Source organism: Pan troglodytes, chromosome 10 (assembly GCF_028858775.2).
Source record: "Pan troglodytes isolate AG18354 chromosome 10, NHGRI_mPanTro3-v2.0_pri, whole genome shotgun sequence".
Taxonomy (NCBI): Eukaryota; Metazoa; Chordata; class Mammalia; order Primates; family Hominidae; genus Pan; species Pan troglodytes.
In genome coordinates this window covers 96,412,845-96,435,490 of record NC_072408.2, presented here as the reverse complement: position 1 = coordinate 96,435,490, position 22,646 = coordinate 96,412,845, and the positions used below count along the sequence as shown (strand labels likewise).

General features: G+C 35.9%; 1 protein-coding gene across 10 annotated transcripts in view; it reads left to right on the top strand.

Annotated features, from left to right (window-relative positions):
- Positions 1–22,646, top strand: part of ATP2B1 (ATPase plasma membrane Ca2+ transporting 1) — a 67,979-nt gene that overhangs the window by 36,948 nt on the left and 8,385 nt on the right. For 2 of the 10 annotated variants that reach the window (XM_054664583.2, XM_016923956.4), the window contains 10 exons: positions 2,055–2,292; positions 7,724–7,903; positions 8,588–8,675; positions 9,055–9,161; positions 14,737–14,928; positions 15,158–15,371; positions 15,829–16,040; positions 17,652–17,759; positions 19,780–19,962; positions 20,336–20,422. In XM_054664583.2, the coding sequence (XP_054520558.1) occupies positions 2,055–2,292; positions 7,724–7,903; positions 8,588–8,675; positions 9,055–9,161; positions 14,737–14,928; positions 15,158–15,371; positions 15,829–16,040; positions 17,652–17,759; positions 19,780–19,962; positions 20,336–20,422 (1,609 nt within the window). Of the gene's footprint in view, positions 1–2,054; positions 2,293–7,723; positions 7,904–8,587; positions 8,676–9,054; positions 9,162–14,736; positions 14,929–15,157; positions 15,372–15,828; positions 16,041–17,651; positions 17,760–19,779; positions 19,963–20,335; positions 20,490–22,646 lie in introns of all 10 variants that reach the window. The other 8 variants (XM_054664586.2, XM_063785975.1, XM_054664589.2 and 5 more) reach the window with 7 other exon arrangements.

Sequence of the window (22,646 nt, the reverse complement as noted above, 5' to 3'; positions counted from 1 at the left end):
TTATTACATGTTCACATATAATTTCCCTGATGTTTATTTGTTATTAAAGGTGGTGAAATTATTTTAGTTTCTTTAATTTCATTAAAGAAGTAGAGAACTGGTTAAAAAAAATACTGGTTAAGAGCAAGTTGGGAAAATTGGAACTCATTTGAAATTATAATATTTAAAATATTAAAGTAAATGTTTAAGATATACTTTTAATTTGCTTACATGTGGATTATAAGCCAGTATTAATGAACACTTTACAATTAGTTTAAGAGACAAATATATAAATAAATAACTGAAGGCAGCATATAATAAATTGGTACAAAGTTTTTGGGTGAGAGATCACACTGTAGGGATGTGGCATTTAAGATAGATTTTGGTATGAAATGAGAACTTCGAGGTGGGGAAACCACAGCAGAGGAAAGGAGATGAGAATATGCAGGTCATACTGGGGAGGGGAATATCTGGTTGTATAGTTCAGCTGAATAGTGATGGGCTTTTGTGGCACACAGGCCATATACAGCTTTCTTCTTGCCACAGTACACTCAGTTACCTGATTTCATTGAAAAGGTTAGAAATCTGTTTCAACCCTGGCTTGCTGGGTAGTAGATAGATGGTTTAGGAGAGAATTTTTTTTTGTCAAAACTGATCAGGCATTGACTCTTTCTGTGCAACTAACTAGCTTCTGGATATGGGGCAGATTTTTCCCTTACTTCCATTTTTCTCGTCTGAGAAAGCGGGTGATGACCACCAACTCTGTGGCACTTAAATGAAGTAATGCATACCAACTGTCTAGCGTGAAGCCTGGTGGACAGTAAACATACAGCAAGTGTTCCCACAGTAATATTTGCATTTTGTTGTGGAGACTTTTTAAATGTTGGGCTGAGCAGTTAAAATTGAAGTAAGCCAGATAACGCAAATGAGGTATTTTTTTCTTCAAGTAGTAGAATCATCAAAGCTGTGATTAAAGATAATTCTTGCATCAGGGAACAAGGTGGGTTAGAGGAAAAAAAAAATCAACTAGAGACAGATATCAGTTAAAAGACTATTGCTATTACAATAGCTGTAGCTTTGTAGCTTGAAGTAAGAACCAGAAGAAAGTAGTAGCAGGAGAAATAAAAAGGAGTGGACACATTGAGGAGGCTGTTCAGAGGAGAAATGTATAGGACTTAGAAGCTAATAGTAGAGAGATGATCAGGAAAAATAAGTATTAAGGTGAAATTTTAGACTTACATCAAAATGATTAGGGTAATGTTGATGCACATTACATGGGCAGTGAAGAGGCAGCTTCCAGTCTTTCATCCATTAAGGTTTAGGTACTGATAAAACATCTGGGTAGAATTTTTCAGCAGTGATGGAAAGCTTTGAAAAACAAAACGGAAGATGTGGATTTGGGAATTACCTCCCTAGAAGCAGGAAGAGATGGCATCATCAAGGGAGAGGAGTATAGAGAGGCATTATGAAAAACAAACTTTAAATAGGTATATAGTATGATTTTTATTCATTACGTAATGAAAGAAAACGTAGTAGTGTCACTGAAAATAACTTTTGGCATTAACTCTCATTCTGATAGAATGCTTATTTTAACAATAAGTTATTTTTTTTCTTTCATGGTTAAAACAATATAGGTGATGAAACAACATCTCAGGTAAGGGGTTGACTACGCTTGGCTTTTTACCTTAAAAGAAGAAAACATTTGTGATTTTGGTATTATTTCAAACTAATGTCTGATTCTGTACCAAAATGGTGAAGTATATAGTTTATTCTCCTTTGCCACCCAGGGATTCTTTATGAAAGTTTGAAAGCACTGCATTTCCAAAAGACAAGGTTTAGAGAAGTTCTAGAGTAACTGATAAATGGAGAACTGTCAAATGAGAACCATACATATTAGTTCTGTTTTGTAAAAGGGAGGGTGAAAAGTGAATTTAAGTCTATAAAAATGAATTATATGTAATTCTCTAAATTCCAGATATCAGATCCCATGATTTCTAGGCCTGCCAGTTCACTTAAATGGCATTAACCATTATTTTTTTAAATTATTGATGTTTGGATTCAACATTTCCTTTTAGGTGTTTCAAAATCTTGAGTGCTAATGGTGAGGCAAAAGTGTTCAGACCAAGGGACCGTGATGATATTGTAAAAACTGTGATTGAACCGATGGCATCAGAAGGCTTGAGAACCATATGTCTTGCATTCAGAGATTTTCCAGCAGGAGAACCAGAACCAGAGTGGGATAATGAAAATGATATTGTCACCGGCCTTACATGCATTGCTGTTGTGGGGATTGAAGATCCTGTGAGACCTGAGGTGGTGAAACATTCTGTGTTCTGCATGTGCAGAATCTCATAACTATAGAGGACCTAGGCCTTAATTGTAACCAGTTTTCTAGTAAAATTCTTGGTGTTTGTGATTTTTTTTTTTTCTGTGTGAACCCAAGATAAATGAAATAATAGTACCTACGGTGCATATGCTAGCTTTTATGGTTTTTAAAGACAGTGTCTCTTTGGGATCCTATGTGTTCATAGCACCATAACCTAGCACAGTGCCTTGAAGTGGGTAGAATTTTCAGTTATTATTTATCTTAAATTAAATAATAGGTGCCATTATTTGTTTTCACAGTCTCTAGACTAGCATTGTCTAGTAGAGCTTTCTGTGATAATAGGAATGTTCTGTATATTGTTTAGTACAGTAGCCACTAGCCATGTGTGAATACTGACTTCTAGTTTTCAGTGGCTAGTGCAACTAAAAGACAGGATTTTTAAATTTTATTTAATTCAAATTAAAATATCTTGCTAGTAGTTGTCATATTGGATGGCATGCAGCTCTAGACTGATTTCCCTCTTTAATTTTTTTTTGCTATTTGGTTTTTCGCCTTTTTAAAGTTTGTTGAACAACTACTGTGTGCCAGGCACTATCCTAAGGTACTAGAGACTTAAGAGTTTTGAGATCTGATCACCGGCCTCAAAGAAGTTACTGTCTTATGTGGGACGAACCAAACACGTGATTATTGCAACCCAAGATATTACTACCTTGCTGGGTATATACAGAGCATGTTATATGAGCAGAGAACACGAGTTCCCAACCTAGCCTAATAGCATCTTTTTATTGAGTTCTCACTGTGTGCCATATACTTAAGCCACGTGTTTTACAAGTAATTTTTTTAAATGTCTACCTTTATGAGGTATGCATATTATTACTCTTATTTGGCAGATTTTTAAGAATCAAAAATGTATAGAGCGTTAGACATGTTTAAAAATACATTTTTAAAAATCGAGAATGTATAGAGCGTAGACCTAGTGTGTTAAAATACCAGCTTTGTCTAAAACACATGTGCTTAAAAGACTACTGTACTGTATTGACCACTGGAGGGGTCAGGTAAGACTTCCTAGAGGTTAATTACCTGATCTGATTCTTAAAGAAGGAGGAAGTATTATCTAAACCAAGAAAGAGAGCGAGCAGTTAGGTATATTCTGAGCAAAGAAGCAACATAAATAAAAGCACTAACAGAAAACCACTTTTGTTCAGTGACTTTATCAGCTAATTGATTCAAAACCTAATGTGTAGCACTCTTCTAGGAGCTGGAAATACTGCAGTGACCAGAATAGGCTTGAGATTTATATTCTAGAGGAAGAAGACAGCTAAGTAGGTAGAATGATAGATACATGGACACCATGTCAAGTGAAAAATGAATTCTGGGAGGAATAAGACTTGGTCCCTGTTCTCATAGGCCTTAAGATATTCTGGGTGGCAGGGTGGCATATCAGGGGGGATGATATTAAATAAGACAATTACAAGTGCAGAAGGGCTATATAAGATATGCACAGTGTAATGAAATAAAGTAATGGAGAGAGACTGCATTAAGAATTTCTGAGGATGTGGCATTTGAGTTGCAATCTGATGGTTCATAGTGGGTCTGCCATGTAAATAGCTGCAAGAAGAGCATTCCAAGCAAAACGAGAAATGCAAGTGAAAGTGAGAAAAGTATTTAGCTATTTTAAAGGTGGAAAAGAGGCCAGTGTGGCTATAAATGTAAAGAAGAAAGGGGAGACGAGATGATCTCTGGCCTTACTGGGCTGTGAGGACTCTGAATTTTCTGAAATTCAGGCTGGGAAGTGACATGATTTATGTTGTTAAAATAGTATTTTGGGTACGTGTAAGACAGGGATTAGAGATGAAGAAGAGTAGAAGCAGGGAAGCTAATGAGATTATTGCAGTGATCCCAGGCAAGAGATGATCATGGCTTGGCCCACAGTTGTGGCATAGGAGATGGAAAGAAAGGAATGATTTCAAAGTAAGTGGAGATAGAACCAGTAGGAAGTAATATGTTGGGTTTGGATATGCTGTTTTTGACATTGTTGAGGTGTCTGAGACATCCAAATGTATGTCAAGCATTTGGACCTCAGAGCCTGAAAGTGGGCTAGTCTGAAGAAATCACTGATGAAACTAAAGATACTTAGAGAAAGTGTGTAGCTAGGGAAGAAGGCTTTTATGACTAAGAGGTTGCCACAATTAGAAGTCTTATAAAGGAGATGGTCGCTAACCATCTCTGTACAAGTTAGAGAACCAGTCTGTAACTTGGTGGCTGATAGAGGGTTACCAATGTAATAAGAGAACCAGAAAGAGCAGCCTGTTGAGAGATTAAGATAAATTTGGTTTGGGGTTTTGTAATTTCAAATGCTTATAAAATAGCCAGGTGGGTAATGTTTGCCATGTGGTCACAGGAGAATAATTCAAAGGTTGTTTTTTTTTTTTTTTTGTCTTGTTTTTGTTTTTTTTTAAGGAAGGAGTCTTCCTATGTTGCCCAGGCTGGAGTACAGTGGCTTTTCACAGGCAGGAGATCATGCTGCACTGCAGCCTCAAACTCCTGGCCTCAAGCAGCCTCCCACCTCAGCCTCCTGAATAGCTGTAATTACAGGCATGCACCACTGCGCCTGGCTTTTCAAAGTTCTATACATTGACTTACGGTTTAAACTTTAACATGAAATCAGGGTATCTGCAACTTTCATTCTTTGGAAGACATCAGTCTATTATCATGCTCTTGGCATTGCAGTTGATGGAGAGTTTTATCTTTTTTAAAGCATGTAAATGGCACTTGTTTTTCAGTATCACAAAATGAGATGGGTATTTATATACTAAATTGAGACGATGTAATATGAAACAGTTTTCTCTGAGTTTATTTTGTACAGTGCAGTTCTGGTGGAGGGATTCTTGAATAATTAGATGTCTAGAACAAATCCAGTTTTTATTACATATGTATAAGTACTTGGCCTTGCTTTAGTTTCTTATATGTAAAAGTAGAGATAGTTTGTAAGTTTTAAGCTGAAAGCATCTGATGACTAGTAGGCAGTTAATAAATGTTAGTGTGCCTTTCTTATGTATTATTTGCCACATAGTTTTAACCTGAGACCAATTTCTCCCTTTTACTCATTGTTTCCCTGTCCAGATGATCCTGGGATACTACCTAATCAAGGACTGCTTAGATACAAAAATTTAAGATAGATTTTATCTCAAATGAGATAACAGGAGATATATACATTTATAAAACAGACAAGTGTTTTTAGTGTCAAATATTGATTTTTTTGAAAAAATAATCTAAGCAGGCCCTGTCCTTTTGCTCATCACTCTGGCACTAGGACCTAAGCACAGTGCCTGGCATTCACTAAATATTAGTTTGAGTAAATGCACGTGATGTCCCCCTCCAATGATTTGAATCACTAACAGTTGACTGGGTAGAGGGAAATAACTTTTATGATGTAAATCTTAAAACTTATAGATAAATATGTATTTAAATTGCAATTAATTACATTGCATACATGTTTTAAAACATGGTACCCTGGGCCGGGCATGGTGGCTCACACCTATAATCCCATTACTTTGGGAGGCTGAGGCAGACGGATCACCTGAGCTCAGGAGTTCAAGACCAGCCTGGGCAACATAGTGAAACCCCATCTCTACCAAAAATACAAAAAATTAGCTGTGCATGGTGGCGTGTACCTGTGATCCCAGCTACTCAGGAGGCTGAGGTGGGAGGATCACTTGAGCCTGGGAGGCAGAGGTTGCAGTGAATCAACATTGTACCCCTGCACTTTATCCTGGGTGATGGAGTGAGACCCATCTTAAAAAAAAAAGTACCTTGTCTGGAATGTGCACCCCTTAGAAAATGTACCTTGCTATTATCCCAAAGATATTTAATTCAGCAGTTCAGTAAATACTTAGCTCCAGTTACATGCCTGGTGCTTATTTGTTAAATGAACAAAAGGTATACTAGGTGTTGGTGATGCAAAGATAAGGTAAAGGTCCTACCTTCAAGAAGCTCATTGAAGATTCAGGTAACAATAACTATAGTATGACTTAATGATCTGTAATAGAGGTATGTATAAGATGAAGGTGCAGTTTTGTCTAGGTAGACCAAGAAAGCTCCAGATAAGTTAGATTTACACTGGATTTAGGATAGACTTCACAAACAGCTAGGCTGCAGTTCAAAGTTAGCCTTCAGTCAAGTTATCTTTGTTGGGCGGGGGGAGTTAGAAACATTAAGTATGAAGAGATTACGCACAAATCTGTGTTTCTTTCTTTTGCAGTTACAGGTTCTGTTAACACTGGGCTCTCATTCCATCATGGCAGAAATAAGCTAGAGCTAAATAGCTCTTTCATTAGGCATTTGTCTCGGGGGTTTGTCATTTTCAGCATATTTTCTTCATGTATGTTACCTCCATGATCCTTTAGGCATTTTAATTTGCAACCCCTGCTCCAGTAGGATCCGTGTGGATTTTCTGGTTACAGAAAAGCAGGAAAAGATTTTCTAGGTGAAAGGAACTGTAGTAGCACAGGCACAAACACTGATTGTGTTATACTGAGAACTTTGTGGTTTGTGTATAACAGCTGAGGAATCATCGTATATTTTAAGAAAGTGTATTTCTGTTTAAAAAATAAAAAACTCTACCATCAAGTATATCATATGTTTTAAAGGAGGAACAAACTTAAAGGCAGGGTACCTTATAAAAAGCCATTGCAGTAGGTTGGGCAACAAGCAACAGAGACATGATGCAGGGCAAGTTTGAGGTAGAATCCACAGGACTTACTGGCTTCTAAGGATGTAGGATAAGAGAGCTGAAAGAAGAGGTACAGGTGACTCTTAGGTTTCTGCTAGATAGGTAAAGGAAACATGGTTTCACTTTTAGACACCTGAATCGATACCCACTTTACAGGTGGAACTATGACTCCTCTTACAGTGAGGTAGGGGCAGGATGTGGATTCTAAAGTCATTAGAATATGATGGAATTAGATGGAAATTGAAGGTATGGGAGTAGGTAAGGTAACACTTAAAAGATATGGATTGTGAGCCACCCTTAACCCTAAACAAAAGAATACCAACATTTTACTCGTGTAATCTGGGTAGTAAAACCAGAAGGTAGAAAGCCAACCAGCAAAGAATTGCCTAATGGTTGCCTGGGGAAATGGTGCTTTAAAAAGCCTTCTGTAAATAAATACTGCAAACAAATTAGTAGATGACAACTGAAAACGAAGCTTGAGCTAAGTCTGGCAGTGGAATTGGAAAGAGATTATTGAAAATAGTGCAAGAAATGTTGAGTATTGGAAATGAAATCAATCATTATTAAGTCATTGTATCATTGTCATCATTTGGGGGACTATAAATTAATGCAGTTGTGTGCAGTGAAATATTTTTCCTTCTAAAAATACCAAATTAACTTTGTAATTTTTTTTTAATATAAATCAGGTGCCAGATGCAATTAAAAAGTGTCAGAGGGCTGGAATTACTGTGCGGATGGTCACTGGTGATAATATTAATACTGCTCGGGCCATTGCTACCAAATGTGGTATTTTACATCCTGGGGAAGATTTTCTGTGCCTAGAAGGTAAAGATTTTAACAGAAGAATACGAAATGAAAAAGGAGAGGTAAAGATTTATTATTATTTTGTTTTTGGTTGACAGATGTTTAATATATTAGGAATTTAACTCAACAAACACATATTGAATATGCACTATGTTAGGCACCATGCATGAAATAAATGCAGTCTGTACCTTAGGAAGCAAAATACTAGTGTTCTAAGGGATAAAAGAGAGAAGTAATAAATTGGTACTAAAGGGAGTAAGCATTTCTTGCTATGAATGCTATATAAAAGTAGCAGCAGTGAATCTAGGCCAATTTCAGAAGTACAGTATGTATAAGGGAGTAATGGGAGATGGGTTGGAAAGGCTGATATGGAGCATATTTTAGGGGGCCCCAAACTCTCTGAACTTCTTAGGCTAAATTAAGGAAGTTCTATTTTCATAGGCAGTAGGGGGATTTTTTAAATTTGGTCTCATAATGATATATAAAAACAGTGGCTTTTAAACTTGAGTATGCATCAAAGTCACCTAGCAAGATTATTAAAACACAGATTGCTGGGCCTGCCCCACAGTATTCGCTAAGATAGATCTGGGTCCATGCCCAAGAATTCACGTTTGTAACAAGTTCCCAGGAGTTTCTGATTGTTCTGTGGACCACACTTTGAGAGCTACTGATAAATATGCCAGATAGCTCATTAGGATTTAAGAAACTATGTTTGGGCATATTTTAACTTTGATAAACACTTATAGATTGAGCAAGAGAGGATAGACAAGATTTGGCCAAAACTTCGAGTACTTGCAAGATCATCTCCTACTGATAAGCATACACTGGTTAAAGGTAAGTAGATTTTTCAGTTATTTCACAATTTCTTAATACAGAAATGTGTTCTGCTTCCCAGAATAGTAATAGATACTGAATATTAGATTGAGTCATGGATATCATCTGTTTTAATAAAATCTAAATACATTTCCTTTGATACCTTAGGTAAATTGTGTTGTTAAGTGATTATCTTAAGTGTTTAAAACAGGATATTGCTCTGAATATACCCATAGTTTCTGAAGTAGGTTCTCACCCAACATCTAAGCAATTTCCATTTTTATATTTGTTTATTTATTTTTAACCTTGAGTCTATAAAACCGACTAGTCAGGATATTCTTCAGAATCATCTTATTAAAGAGTAATGTTTTTATAACACAAATATTTGCTTGTATTTAAGGTATAATTGACAGCACTGTCTCAGACCAACGCCAGGTTGTAGCTGTAACTGGTGATGGTACAAATGATGGCCCAGCACTAAAGAAGGCAGATGTTGGATTTGCAATGGTAAGAATTTACTCATTCAAATATCCAAATGTAATTTACTGACTGGTTTGTTTGTTTGTTTGTTGACTAAATTACTATGGATTTTAAACACTGTCCCTCAAGATTAGTTCGAGGGATAATTAATAAGCCTAAATTGGTTTATAAGTCTAATTAGTTTATGCATTAGCTTTATTTGATGTCATGAAATCTGACTAGATTGTTTCTTTTGAGCAATTTAACAATATTGTATGTTGGCTTTGTATTCTGTTAATTTTTTAATGTCTGTCAACTCACCTGAACCTTTTAATAACCCTTTAATGCAGGACACAGGCTTAGAATAGTTGTGTGTATTTAAATTAAAAATATAATTGAAACTCTTCCATTCATCTACTCAGTTACTCTTCAGTTATTTAAAAAGTAATTGAATACCATCATTTTATATATAATCTTTTTTGATTGAAAAAAATCCTACCTACTTGTTTTCCCCAAAGTCCTCAATTTAAGTATTTTATTTTCTTTGAGTTTCATTTTATTTTTGGAAAACACTGGTTCATAATCACAATTCTCAAATCCAGAACTATCAGGAAACTGAAATTTTTAACCTAAATTTTGCAGCAGACTCATTTGATTGCAAAATTTGTTCTGAACTGATGTGAGGCTGTTATTTGTCCTACTTAGTGTGAATATTCATAGCCATTGTGGAGATTTTAATGTGATTTTTATGGGGTGCTAAGCTCTTTTGGGAAAATTGAGATATAAGGTTATGTGTCTCATTATCTTTCCAAACTATGAGAGACTGAATTCCGAATCACAGTCTGGCCCTAAGGTTTTCAGATGAGAGATTGTTTTTGTGTACAAATGTTTATTTGCATAATTTGTCCCCCTGATATTTTGCTGCTAAAATGGAAATTTAGAAGATCTACCATGGTGGCAGCCTTTCAACAGGAGTGAGAGAGATGAGGAAAGGAAATTATGGGTAAATTTCCCTCAATCAAAAGCAGTGAATCCAAAGATCCCCCGCCCTACCCCATCCCAAATTTAAATGGTTGGCAGCTGCATTGGTAGGAGCTTCTGAAGACATGTGAAGCATAGCTGAAGAGGTCTATGGAATAATTAAGTGCTCTTCCTTTTGCTGTAGGCAAACAGGCTCATTCCCTTTAGGAACATAGGATCACTCACTGCTGCTCTTGAGCATTTAGCAGGATTCTTACTGCTATTTACATTCTGACAGCTGACCAGAAAGGCAGTTATGTAAAATGAATTTTAAAATAAAAAAAGCTTTCTTCCCAAAACTTGAATGTAAGACAGATACAATGGGCTTTAAATAAATACAGGTAAATATAATCAAACAAATACACAATACAATGGCTTGTTGGTTAGTGTTTTTTAAGCTCTTCATGGTTTTAGGCCCAGTTATACCACTTTTTTTTTTTTTAATGATAACATCAAAAGTCTAAATTTAGTTCAAAAACAGGCTGGCCATGATGGCTCACGCCTGTAATCCCAGCACTTTGGGAGGCTGAGGCGGGCGGATCACATAAGGTCAGGTGTTCAAGAACAGCCTGGCCAACATGGCAAAACCCCATCTCTACTTAAAAAAAAAAACATACAAAAATTAGCTGGGTGTGGTGGTCGCGCCTGTAATCCCAACTACTTGGAAGGCTGAGGCATGAGAATCACTTGAACCCAGGAGGCGCAGGCTGCAGTGATCCAAGATGGCACCACTGCACTCCAGCCTAGGTGACAGAGTGAGACTCTGTCTCAAATAAATAAATTAATTTAGTTTAAAAACATAGAGAAACTGTAAGTGCTTGGTAGCTTGGGCTTGAAACTACTCTTGTTAAAGCTTGAATTTACTTTGGTTTTGCATTTCTACAGTTAAAACTTAGACAAACATGGGTATTGTCTTAGAGTTTTTTTTTTTAGTTACAAGAAATCACTGTTGATAATTTCTTTCTAAATGTATCTCCTATTTTCAGGCAGATATAGCATTTTAGAGCATACTTTCTTGATTTGTTGATCTATAGATAAAGTGTGTGTTCTGCTTGTACGTTTGGCCCTTTGTATCCATGGATTCTGCATCCGCAGAATCAACCAACTGTGGATCGAAAATATTCGGGACAAAAATATGGATGGTTGCATCTGTAGTGAACATGTGCAGACTTTTTCTTGTCATGATTCCCTAAATAATATAGTGTAACAATTATCTACATAGCAAGTTTTGGTCGAAGGAGAGTATCCTTGTCACATGAAATTACTCTTGCCAAAAATTAGTTAACCATGTATAGAGATACTGCTGTCATCAAAGACTGAATCTCATGATGTAATCCAATAATCAAATACATCTATGGTAGTAAAACCTAAGGTAATTAAAATACTTTTATTTAAACTTTATTTGGATTAATGCGGGACTCCAAATATTGAGACTGTGTTCAGTATTCCAGTCCCGGAACATTAGAAGTGAAGAGTTGCTGTCTCCTAAAAATTCACAGCACATGGAAATAATTACAGGACAGTGACAAGTGTCTCAGGCAGAAGTCCTTGACTCTGCCTGTAGAGACTGGGAAGGGTTTTCTGGAAGAGGTGCCAGTTTAGCTGAGGGAAGGAGAGGAACCAAGAGGCCCTCATTCATCAGCGAATTATGTACAAGTTGTTCAATCTAACTAGAAGAGGTTGCGGTGCTGTAATGAGATACGAAGCTAGAAGAATTCACAGGGGGCCACATTAAAAAGGCCTTGAATGCCATGATAAGGAATTTTTTTTCTCTTATCCTGTAGCTGAACATTTGCCAAGCCTACTTCTGATGATGTAAGTTTAGAGACACACTATGCGATATCATATGACTCCTAGAAGCTCATTTTTAAAAAGCAGTTTAACCTTTTGTGATTGAAAGTTTTCCAGACTTGTTTCATCATAGAACTAGTTTTTATTTGAATACCAATTAACACCATAGAGTTACTTTTAGAAATTTTAAGGATTTTGAGCAAGGGAATGGTGAGATTTGCATTTGTATAATATGGGTATGATGAGAATCAAGAAATCCCATTGAGTTTAAGTGTGTTAAATATATGGGACATTGGCCAGGCACGGTGGCTCACACCTGTAATCCCAGCACTTTGGGAGGCCGAGGCGGGTGGATCTCTTGAGGTCAGGAATTCAAGACCAGTCTCGCCAACATGGTAAATTAAAACCCTGTCTCTACTAAAAATACAAAATAGTGGGTGTGGTGATGTGTGACTAATCTCAGCTACTCCAGAGGCTGAGGCAGGAGAATGGCGTGAACCCGGAAGGCAGAGCTTGCAGTGAGCTGAGATCGCACCACTGCACTCCAGCCTGGGCAACAGAGCGAGACTCTGTCTCAAAAAAAAAAAAAAAAAAAAAAGTGGGACATTAAAAGTAAAATATTCACATTGGGAGCTGGAGACTAAGATTCTAAAATAAGATTGTTTCTTCATTGAGTATTTTGAGAAAGGTTTCATCTGAACTTCGTGTTTATCAAAACAATGTATGCGTAGCATTTAAAAGGTCAAGTAGTTCTATAAGACTTAATAGCAAGTTCCCTGCCACATACCAAATTTTTGGCTCCCAAAGGAAACTGTTTTAGCTGCTTCTTTTACTTAGTTATGTACCTTTATATCTCTGAATCACATGATTCTGGTGCTTTTTGATTTTTTTAATATAAGGCTTTAACTACTGACTTTCATTAATGAAGGTGAGGACTTAGTGCTTTCACAAGCATATAGACCACATTCACCGCATATACCTTCATGCTCACTACCTATCCCATCATCTGCCAGCAGAGTTATATCATAATTTAGATTTGATCAATATTCAGTCCTTACTGTGACTGTAAATGCTGTTTCAACCTGATCTGTATGGTCTACTGTAATTACTTTTCCTTCCTTACACAGCTTTTTATGTTCCCTATAATTTGTTGTCTTTTACTTGCTTTCTTTTAATTTTTATTTGGTTTGTTTGAATTTTTTTGGCCTACTTTTTCTATGTTCTTAACTAATTCATCCCCAAATTCTCTGTTTCATACATCAGAGACCTTTAGCACTCTTACCAGTTTTAGTGTCTAAGAGATACGTCTCTCAGCATCTTTCAACGTGCTTTAATCTGCACTCGCTGTTTGCTAGCCTTGCTGCACAGCTGTCTTCTTGGTCTCCATACCTGAGGATTTTCTTTATTCTCCTTTGTGTTGGATCTTGTACTTCATGAATTCAGTGGCATCATCTTCTTTGGTTTATTCCCTTATCTGGTGGAGTCATCTTCTCCAGCTGCTTCCTGAGAAAGGGTTTGTCTTAGTCCATTTTGTATTGTGATAACAGAATATCTAAGACTTAATAATTCATGAACAATAAAAGTTTATTTGACTTGAGGTTCTGGAAGTGAGTAAATCCAAGAGCCAGGGTGCCAGCATCTGGTGAGGGCCTTCATGCTGTGTCATGTCATGGGAGAAGGGCAAGAGAACACCGCAAGTGAGCACAAAAGCAAGAGGGGGTCAAACTCACCTTTATAATGATGTCACTCTTGATAATGAAACCACTCCCAAAATAATGACATTAATCCATACATGAGGGCAGAGCCTTCATCATATCACCTCTGAGTTTCCATGTCTGCACTTGGTTGATTAGAGATTATGTTTCCAACACATGAATTTGGGGAACGCTTTCAGCTCGTGGCAAGGTTCGTGAGGTTAAGCTTTTTGATAATTTTTTAGTGAATCCTACTCCCTTCTAATTACTGCCTTGTCTCTCTGCAAAGATAACCAGTATCCTGAAGATTATTCCTTTTGCCTGTTTTTGAACTTTGTACAGAAGAGTCATACATTATGTGTTGAGTTCATCTTCTTTATTTAGCATTATGTTTGTGAGATCATTTATGTTAATATAGTTGTAGTTCACTCATTTTATTAATCCACAATTTATTAATTACCCCATTCTCCTGTTGATGACATTGTTATTAGTTTGAAGCTTCTAAATGCGTCTTCAGTAGACTTTCAAGAGATCTTCCTTTTTTTATTCCTACCTTCACCCCTACTTCCAGTGCCACGTATATCTGCCAAGTCTGGAGCTGACAGGGGGGTTCTGTTGTTGGGGGGAAAGGGGGCTACTTCTACTTTCTCTACACTTGGATTAGGATTCAGCTTTCTTGTGTCTGCTGAGTTACTTACCATTTGGCTGTCTGCTTTCTAGCCTCTAAGGTTTTATGGGTTTTTTGTTTGTTTGTTTGTTTTTTGGTAGAATCTCCTTTTCCTCTAACTTTGTCTTCATAGAGTTTGTTTGCTTTTTATTAACAGATACCTTTTTGTGTGGCTTTTGGAAGGAACTTGGGTAATGTCTTTGTTCATTCCTCCATTTTTAACCCAACTTGAACCTTATTTTTAATACTTCATTCTTTGTTTGATTTCTGCTAAACCAGAATGTCTTTCCTAGTAATATCTTAGAATAACTGTTACCTTCTTTTAGTGTAAATTTAAGTAATATTTATTAGGTATAATGGTAAACTTTTTGTTTATTACGTGTGTATTTTTTGACTATTTGAAAGTGATACTTAAAACATTTTGTCTAATTCACAAAATTTTTTTTAACAGGGTATTGCTGGAACTGATGTAGCTAAAGAAGCATCCGATATTATTCTCACAGATGACAACTTTACAAGCATTGTTAAAGCAGTTATGTGGGGACGAAATGTCTATGACAGCATCTCAAAATTCCTTCAGTTCCAACTTACTGTTAATGTAGTAGCAGTGATTGTTGCTTTTACGGGCGCCTGCATTACTCAAGTAGGTGATGACTTGTCTATCAAAACTTGTTTACTTTAAATTTAAAAAGTATATTAAATGCCTTTTAAAAAATACTTAATATTTAAGCTGAAGCTTAATATTTTAGGTTAGTTAATATAAAAATATAATCCTGTTCTGTTTCTCAAGTTTTTAAACCCTAAAGGCTTCCTGAGAATTGCTGAGCCCCTGAGTAGTTGTGAATGTCTATTAGGAAACATATCTTTTCTAGGACTCACCGCTTAAGGCTGTGCAGATGCTGTGGGTAAACCTCATAATGGATACACTCGCTTCCCTGGCTCTGGCAACGGAACCACCCACTGAGTCTCTCTTGCTTCGGAAACCTTATGGTAGAAATAAGCCTCTCATCTCACGTACAATGATGAAGAATATTTTGGGTCATGCATTCTATCAACTTGTAGTAGTCTTTACACTCTTATTTGCTGGTAAGAATTCAGTGTCTAATAAAGCTTCAGTTAATTGTTTCTTTTCCAAGCTAATCATCCAAGATGTTATAATGTTACAAATTTTCAAGAGCCTAAATTCTACTCCTGACTTCCCATTTATCTTTAATTTCTTCTTAATCAGTGAGTGCTTAGTAAATTTGGGAGGACAATAAGCTAGATAGTAGAATAAACAGGAGAATAAACAGTCCTGATGTCTTACCCTGGCTCTCCACTAATTTAGATATGTGATCCTGAGATTATCACCATAGTTTTGGGAGCTTCTGTTTCCTTGCCTATAAAACAAGAGAGTTGTACTAGATAATCCCAGGTTTCTCTAGCTCCTTCCATGCTGCCATTTCAGATCAAATAAAAGGTCTAGCTAAGTTTTAATTTGTATACCTCCTTGAAATCTAATTTGGTATGATAATTACAAAATAGTCATTTTTCATTCTTTCAGGAGAAAAGTTTTTTGACATTGATAGTGGAAGAAATGCTCCTTTGCATGCTCCTCCTTCAGAACATTATACTATTGTTTTTAATACCTTTGTGCTGATGCAACTTTTCAACGAAATAAATGCCCGGAAAATTCATGGTGAAAGAAATGTATTCGAAGGAATCTTTAACAATGCCATCTTCTGCACAATTGTTTTAGGCACTTTTGTGGTACAGGTGGGTAATTGGAAAAGATAGTTTCAAATTTGCCTGTTAAATGGGAGACATTAGGTAAACAGCTTGTTCTAGCAATCACTTGTGTGGAACATGTGTGGAACTATTGCCTTGGTGACATATATAATATCATGGTGATTTAAGGTATATGTTAAAGAATATGGGAACTGAATCTCCTGTTCTTAGAAGTAAATGCCACAACCAACTAGACAAACAGTTTTATTTCTTCCAACTGTAAAGTGAAAGATATTATTTCTTAGGAAACAAAGTCAGCCAATCAATTAATTGTTTCCCAGCATTTTAGTATTCTTTTTACATCCCACATTATACCAAAAAAAAGATCAGGTTTAAATTTTTAAAAAAATTAAGATCACTTGTACAAATACATATTGAACTCTTTTCATGCTCATTATTTTCTTGATTTATAAAAGAAAATTACTTCAGTTTTATATCTCTACTAAAATCCAGACCTGATTGTCAAATCAGTTGTAATCTAATTGGGCTACTAACAAAGCAGTTGGAAATCTATCTGTACAAGTGCACAAATTAACTTAAAAAATAGTGGAACCGAGAAGTGAAAATCACTTGAATTTGAATAAAGTAGAGCTAAAAAGAAAGGAATTGTAACTTTAAGGTTTTAAAATGTTAACCACCAAAATTATTTTTGATTTTAATATTTGGGAACTACTTAACTGCCATATCAAAGAGAGGCCTGTCAGACTCACAGGAGGGTGAATATTGTTAATTGATTCTTTTTAAAAAAAATTATTTATTTTTTAATTAAGACAGGGTCTTGCTATGTTGCCTAGGCTGGTCTTGAACTCCTGGGCTCAAGCAGTCCTCTCACCTCAGCCTCCAAAAGTGCTAGAATTACAGGTATGAGTCACCACACCCAACCCCAGTTAATTCTTAATATTTCCATGCACACTATTTTAGGCCTTTTAGAATAACAAGCAAAACATAAGCACTGTATTATGAATTTATATTCATCATCAGACCTCACTCTTTTCATAAAGGAGAGCAAATCTGAGATCACCTCACCTGAGTTAGCCCATATTTCATAGAACTTTCCAAGTTGCCTTTCTTCTCATACAGTCTGTGTTTATCTTAGTATGTCTAAATGTTAACTAGAAATAAACAGCTATGTGGAATTTTTTTAATATTGTGCATTTTTCCAGTAACATACAGTCTTTTCTACAAAAGAGTACTATATTTTGAGAAAGGCATAGATTATTTGAAGAATTGTACTAAATACAGGGGAATGTAGTTGCTTGGGGTTATATTGGAAACAGTATAAAATTATTATTCTTGGTCATAAGAATTTTACTTTTTAGTAAGCGTAATTTAAACATGAAATACGCATGCATCAAAAATATTGGGCAGAGATTTTACTTTATTTCAGTTGTCTTTTTTTTTAAGAGGGAAAGTGGACTGGAGGGGAAAGAGGAAAGGTCTATTTCAGTTGTCTTATTTTCAGTTGTGACTAATATAATACAATTCATCAGAATAGTGGTTGTTCACCTTGTTTTAGAGGACATAAATTTGATATTTTTTTAAGTATATGAATTTTAAAATTTAAGATTTAAGTAAATTTACTCTTGATTATTCCTCCAGATAATAATTGTGCAGTTTGGTGGAAAACCTTTCAGTTGTTCAGAACTTTCAATAGAACAGTGGCTATGGTCAATATTCCTAGGAATGGGAACATTACTCTGGGGCCAGGTAAAAATTTCATCAGTTTTTGTTTAAACCTAAAGTGATTTTTTTTTTTAATTTCTAGTGTGTATTTTAACAGTTTCATTACTTGATTCTAAATGGTTAATGTGAGTAAAGAGAGGGCATTCAAAGATAAGTTTTTTTAATGTCGTGTTAGTTCCAGTATGTCACTTGTTCATTATGATTATGCCTGTACTATAAAATACTATCCTAACTTTTTATGTGTTTTTTAACTTGTTTTTTAGAAGTTTTGTAGCGGTTTTTAAAAATGATGTATTTATAACTGGTTAGGATGCTAATATCTGTATCTTTTACTCTATAACCTATTTTTACATTTTCAGAAAAAAATTTTTTACAACAATGTAAAAAATACATGGCCGGGTGCGGTGGCTCACACCTGTAATCCCAGCACTTTGGGAGGCCGAGGCGGGTGGATCACCTGAGGTAAGGAGTTAGAGACCAGCCTGGCCAACATGGTGAAACCCCGTCTCTACTAAAAGTATAAAAATTAGCTGGGCATGGTGGCAGGCGCCTGTAATCCCAGCTACTTGGGAGGCTGAGGCAGGAGAATCGCTTGAACCCAGGAGGCAGAGGTTGCAGTGAGCCAAGATCGTGCCATTGCACTCTAGCCAGGGAGAGAAGAGCGAGACTTCATCTCAAAAAAAAAAAAAAATACATTGTCATTTTGTTCTGTAATTTAATCCAATATGCAGCATAGGAAAAACTGACCTTAGAGAATGTTTTTATAAAAATAATGTTACCTGGAAAAAGGGGTCACAAAATGATGTTTTAGATTTGAATTGAATAGCTTTAACAGTGTATATATGAAATAAAGTGCCTGAAATAAGAGATATACCTCATATTTACTATAGGCAGCTTACTTGCAAATGCATGTCATTATTTTTTAAATGTGACAGTGATTTATGCATTGTTCATTTTAAGCCCATTACTATAAAACTAATTTATAGAAAATCTAACATTTTCATAGATGAAGGTTAATATATATTATGGCATATAATTTGCATGAGCTAATTTATTGTCATTCTGCAAATCAGTGAAACCAGACTTTCAGGTTTTCCTTAAATGTAGCCCAATCTTTACATCTTTCTGTCTCTTCTTTTTCTTAACTACGTTTCTAGATTCTGAGGTTTCTTTTCTTATCTATTTTGAGTACCTCATTAATAGAGATCATCTTTTAAGTAAGACCCATACTAAGTGTACCATGGTAGAACAAGCACTGCCTTTGGTGGTCAGGAGACCTAGGTTCCTAGTCACTCCATGAGCAAGTCACTTTATGTGCCTTGAAGCCTATTTCACCTTGGTGAAATGAGGTGGGTGTACTAGAAGTTCTCCAAGCAGAATTCTATAGCTGACTACATGCTTGTTTCTCCCTGATAAACCCAACTGCTGCCTTAGAGAATGGATGTTAACACATAAGCTAATATACGTGTATTGGTGTTTCTTGTATCCTTTGTGTTTTCTAGGGCATCTGTTTTTGTTTGGCGTCATCAATCAGTACTAATCCAATTTTAAACTGTTGCATTTTTTAAAAAATATGTAACAAAACTATTTTCAGTGTAACCTTAATGATTTTTTTTTAATTTTATACATTTTTTCTCATTGAACTCTGACAGCATTAATGAAATGTAAACGTGTTTTGCATCTAGTAAGACCACCTGCCATTTTCATTGTATTCAAAATAAATAGGACTTTTTAAGTAAATACATATATCAGAGCATGGTTTTACAATGTACTGTCTTGAATGTCCTGATGAAAATATGAAAAATGTAATCAGGTTAATTTCCATTTAGGAAAACTTTTTATCCTTCAAACTCAAATCTTTTGTGTAGCTAAGAGAAGAATGTATTTTGCTCTGGGAGAGAAAGACTAATCAACAGGATCCCATTACTTCATTGGTAAAGATAGTCGGATACTCTCACCACTTTTAATACCTTTAGTATTACAGTTGATCAGCTTACCTTTACTTGATATGATTTATTTCTAAGTTCATTCCCCTGTGTTGTAGCTTATTTCAACAATTCCAACTAGCCGTTTAAAATTCCTCAAAGAAGCTGGTCATGGAACACAAAAGGAAGAAATACCTGAGGAGGAATTAGCAGAGGATGTTGAAGAGATTGATCACGCTGAAAGGGAGTTGCGGCGTGGCCAAATCTTGTGGTTTAGAGGTCTGAACAGAATCCAAACACAGGTATGGGCCTGGTAGAGAGGTAGGAGAGATGATGGGAGCCAGGGCTTTTTGACCTGGGGAGGAGGTTCGAGTGTGCTCCTTAAACTTCCTCTCTAGCCTTCCCAACCCACAAATTGTATTCTCTTGAAAAGTAATACTGGTGCCTGGAATGAGTGAGACTTTTAACTGATTATGAAAGAATGTGTCTATATGCCCCTAAGCTCCTTTTTTCCTAGCTCCCCCATCCCCCACTTCATCTCAAAATGCTATTCTTGCCTATATGCTGTGTAAAAAGTGCCTTTTTCTTTTTATATGTTGATAGATGGAATGGTCCTTTCTCTTGTTCTCTCTCTCTCTTGCTGAGCAAGCTGTCACAATCTCTGATTCCTTGCAGATGGATGTAGTGAATGCTTTCCAGAGTGGAAGTTCCATTCAGGGGGCTCTAAGGCGGCAACCCTCCATCGCCAGCCAGCATCATGATGTAACAAATATTTCTACCCCTACACATGTAGTGTTTTCCTCTTCTACTGCTTCTACTACTGTGGGGTGTGAGTGTGTGTTCCTAAGTGCATGAAATTAACATTTCCTACTTCACACACCTAACGTTTCTCATTTTCTCCTTAATGTTTGAATTCATTGTTCAGGCTTTTTCATAAAGCTTTCTTTTCGTAAAGTGGATTGAGACCTCAAAGTGTTGTCGTTGTTGTTTTATTTCTTAGAGGGCTAGATAACAGGTGGAACAATTGCAACCAAAGATTAGATGCAATCTGTGAGCTTGTCTCTGTGCTAACTCTGATAGTTAATATGGGGAATAAAATTGTAGCTTAGAACTTGTGAAACTACTATAAATTTTTGAGTATATGCCTTTAAACATGTTTATATTGCATGTTTCCTAAAAGCATGTGATTTGAAACTCATCTAACAGAACCAGGAAATTGCATTTTCAAAGCTAAGAATAAATTTAGCATTTTGACTTTTGTCCAATTTGGAAAGTAAGTTAGTAGCCTGAAGACAAGTTTTCAGTATGTATAGCCAGTTGCTTGCCTTCTTAACCTGAACTTTGCCTTGCTTTGATTTTTTTTTTTTTTTTTTTTTTTTTTTTTTTGCTTGGTTGTACGGTGGTTTCAGGGGAAATCACTGTGTAAATTTAAAAAGTTTCTGTGGTATTTATGGTTTGGGGTGGTTTTTTTCCATTTGTATAGACAATTTAGTTAAAAATTGCATCATAGATAAGAAATGTTCTGTTAAGTTTCAGTAGAAGTAGGAAAAGTAGACTATTGATTAATCGTTGAACCAATAAATGTTGTAATTTTCAATAATTGACTAAAATAACATTTTCTTTCAGGTTTTTAGTAAATAGCAAACTTTCTAAAAGCCTTATAAGCTATAAATCTTACTGAGAATTCATGGTGCATTCTCAATATATTGGAGGCATTAAAGATGTAAACCCCAAAATTTACGGAGCTACCTAAGGTTAGCCTTGAAGTAGACAGAGACCTATCTTTTCCATTTGGTCTCCAGCCAGTGAAGGACTAGAGGAACCTTGAGAAGCTGCAGAGAGGATGAATTAAGGGAGAAAACAGTGCAGACTTTCCACTTAATGCCTGTTTGTTCCCTATTTACTTAAGTATATTTTCATTTGATATTTTTAAAAATGTGGTGAAACAGGCACAGTAAGAACTGTCCCTGTTTTACAGGTGTGAAAACTGCCTTAGAGTTTAAATAACTTCTCTACGACTAATAAGCAGAGGCCGCATGATGTAAAGCAAAGTGTTCCAAGTGGCTCTCTAACATTAAGATATTAAATTTACATAGAGGGACAGCTAGAACTCTTCCTTTTAAAAATTACCTACCTGAATAAAATGGTAACCATAAATTGCCTAGCCTTACGCCTGATACAATAAAAATGCCTCTTCCTCCCTGTATCTGTGGATTTCAAACTATGCCTCTCTCTCTGGTGCTCCTTACCACCTAGCCCTAGATGGTAAATGTTCCACAAGCCTTTATGGAAGGCCTACCATGTGTCAGAACTATGCTGGAACCTCCAGAACCTGCAGCCTAGTAAAGGACAAAAAAAATAGTTGGAAATTTCTACATGGTAGTAAAACACAAACTGTCTTAACAGGGTCCTTAGCCTACCCTGGAAAGTCAAGAAAAATTGCCTGAAGGAGGTGACTCCCAAGATGACCCTTGATAGAATTCACCAAATGAGGCCTCAGTGATTATAATCTGGTACTAAAAGAGGAATAAACTAAGGGATTGATAATAGTCTGGTACTGAAAGAGTAATAAACTAAGGGAAGCTGAAATGGAAAGTAAGTATCTGTTTATACCCCACAAGAAGGAGCCAAACTAAGACTTTATCCTGATAGACCCCCTTCCCTCAAAATTTTAAATTTGAAAAATTCAAACCTACAGACAAGTTGAAAAATTAATACATGAAAATCTTTCACCTGGATTTACCACTTAATATTTTATGACACTACTTTATCTGTATATTAATAAAACCTTTTTCTGAGCCGTTTGAAAATGGCAGATACCAGTGTTTTATCCCTAAACACTTCAGCATGTACCTAAGAATTCCCGTATATAATCATACTTTATTATCCAAGAAATTTAACATTGATACCATATTATCTAACAAACAGTTAGTATTCAGATTTCTCTGGTTGCCCCCAAAATTTCCTTTATAGCTTTTTTAATCCA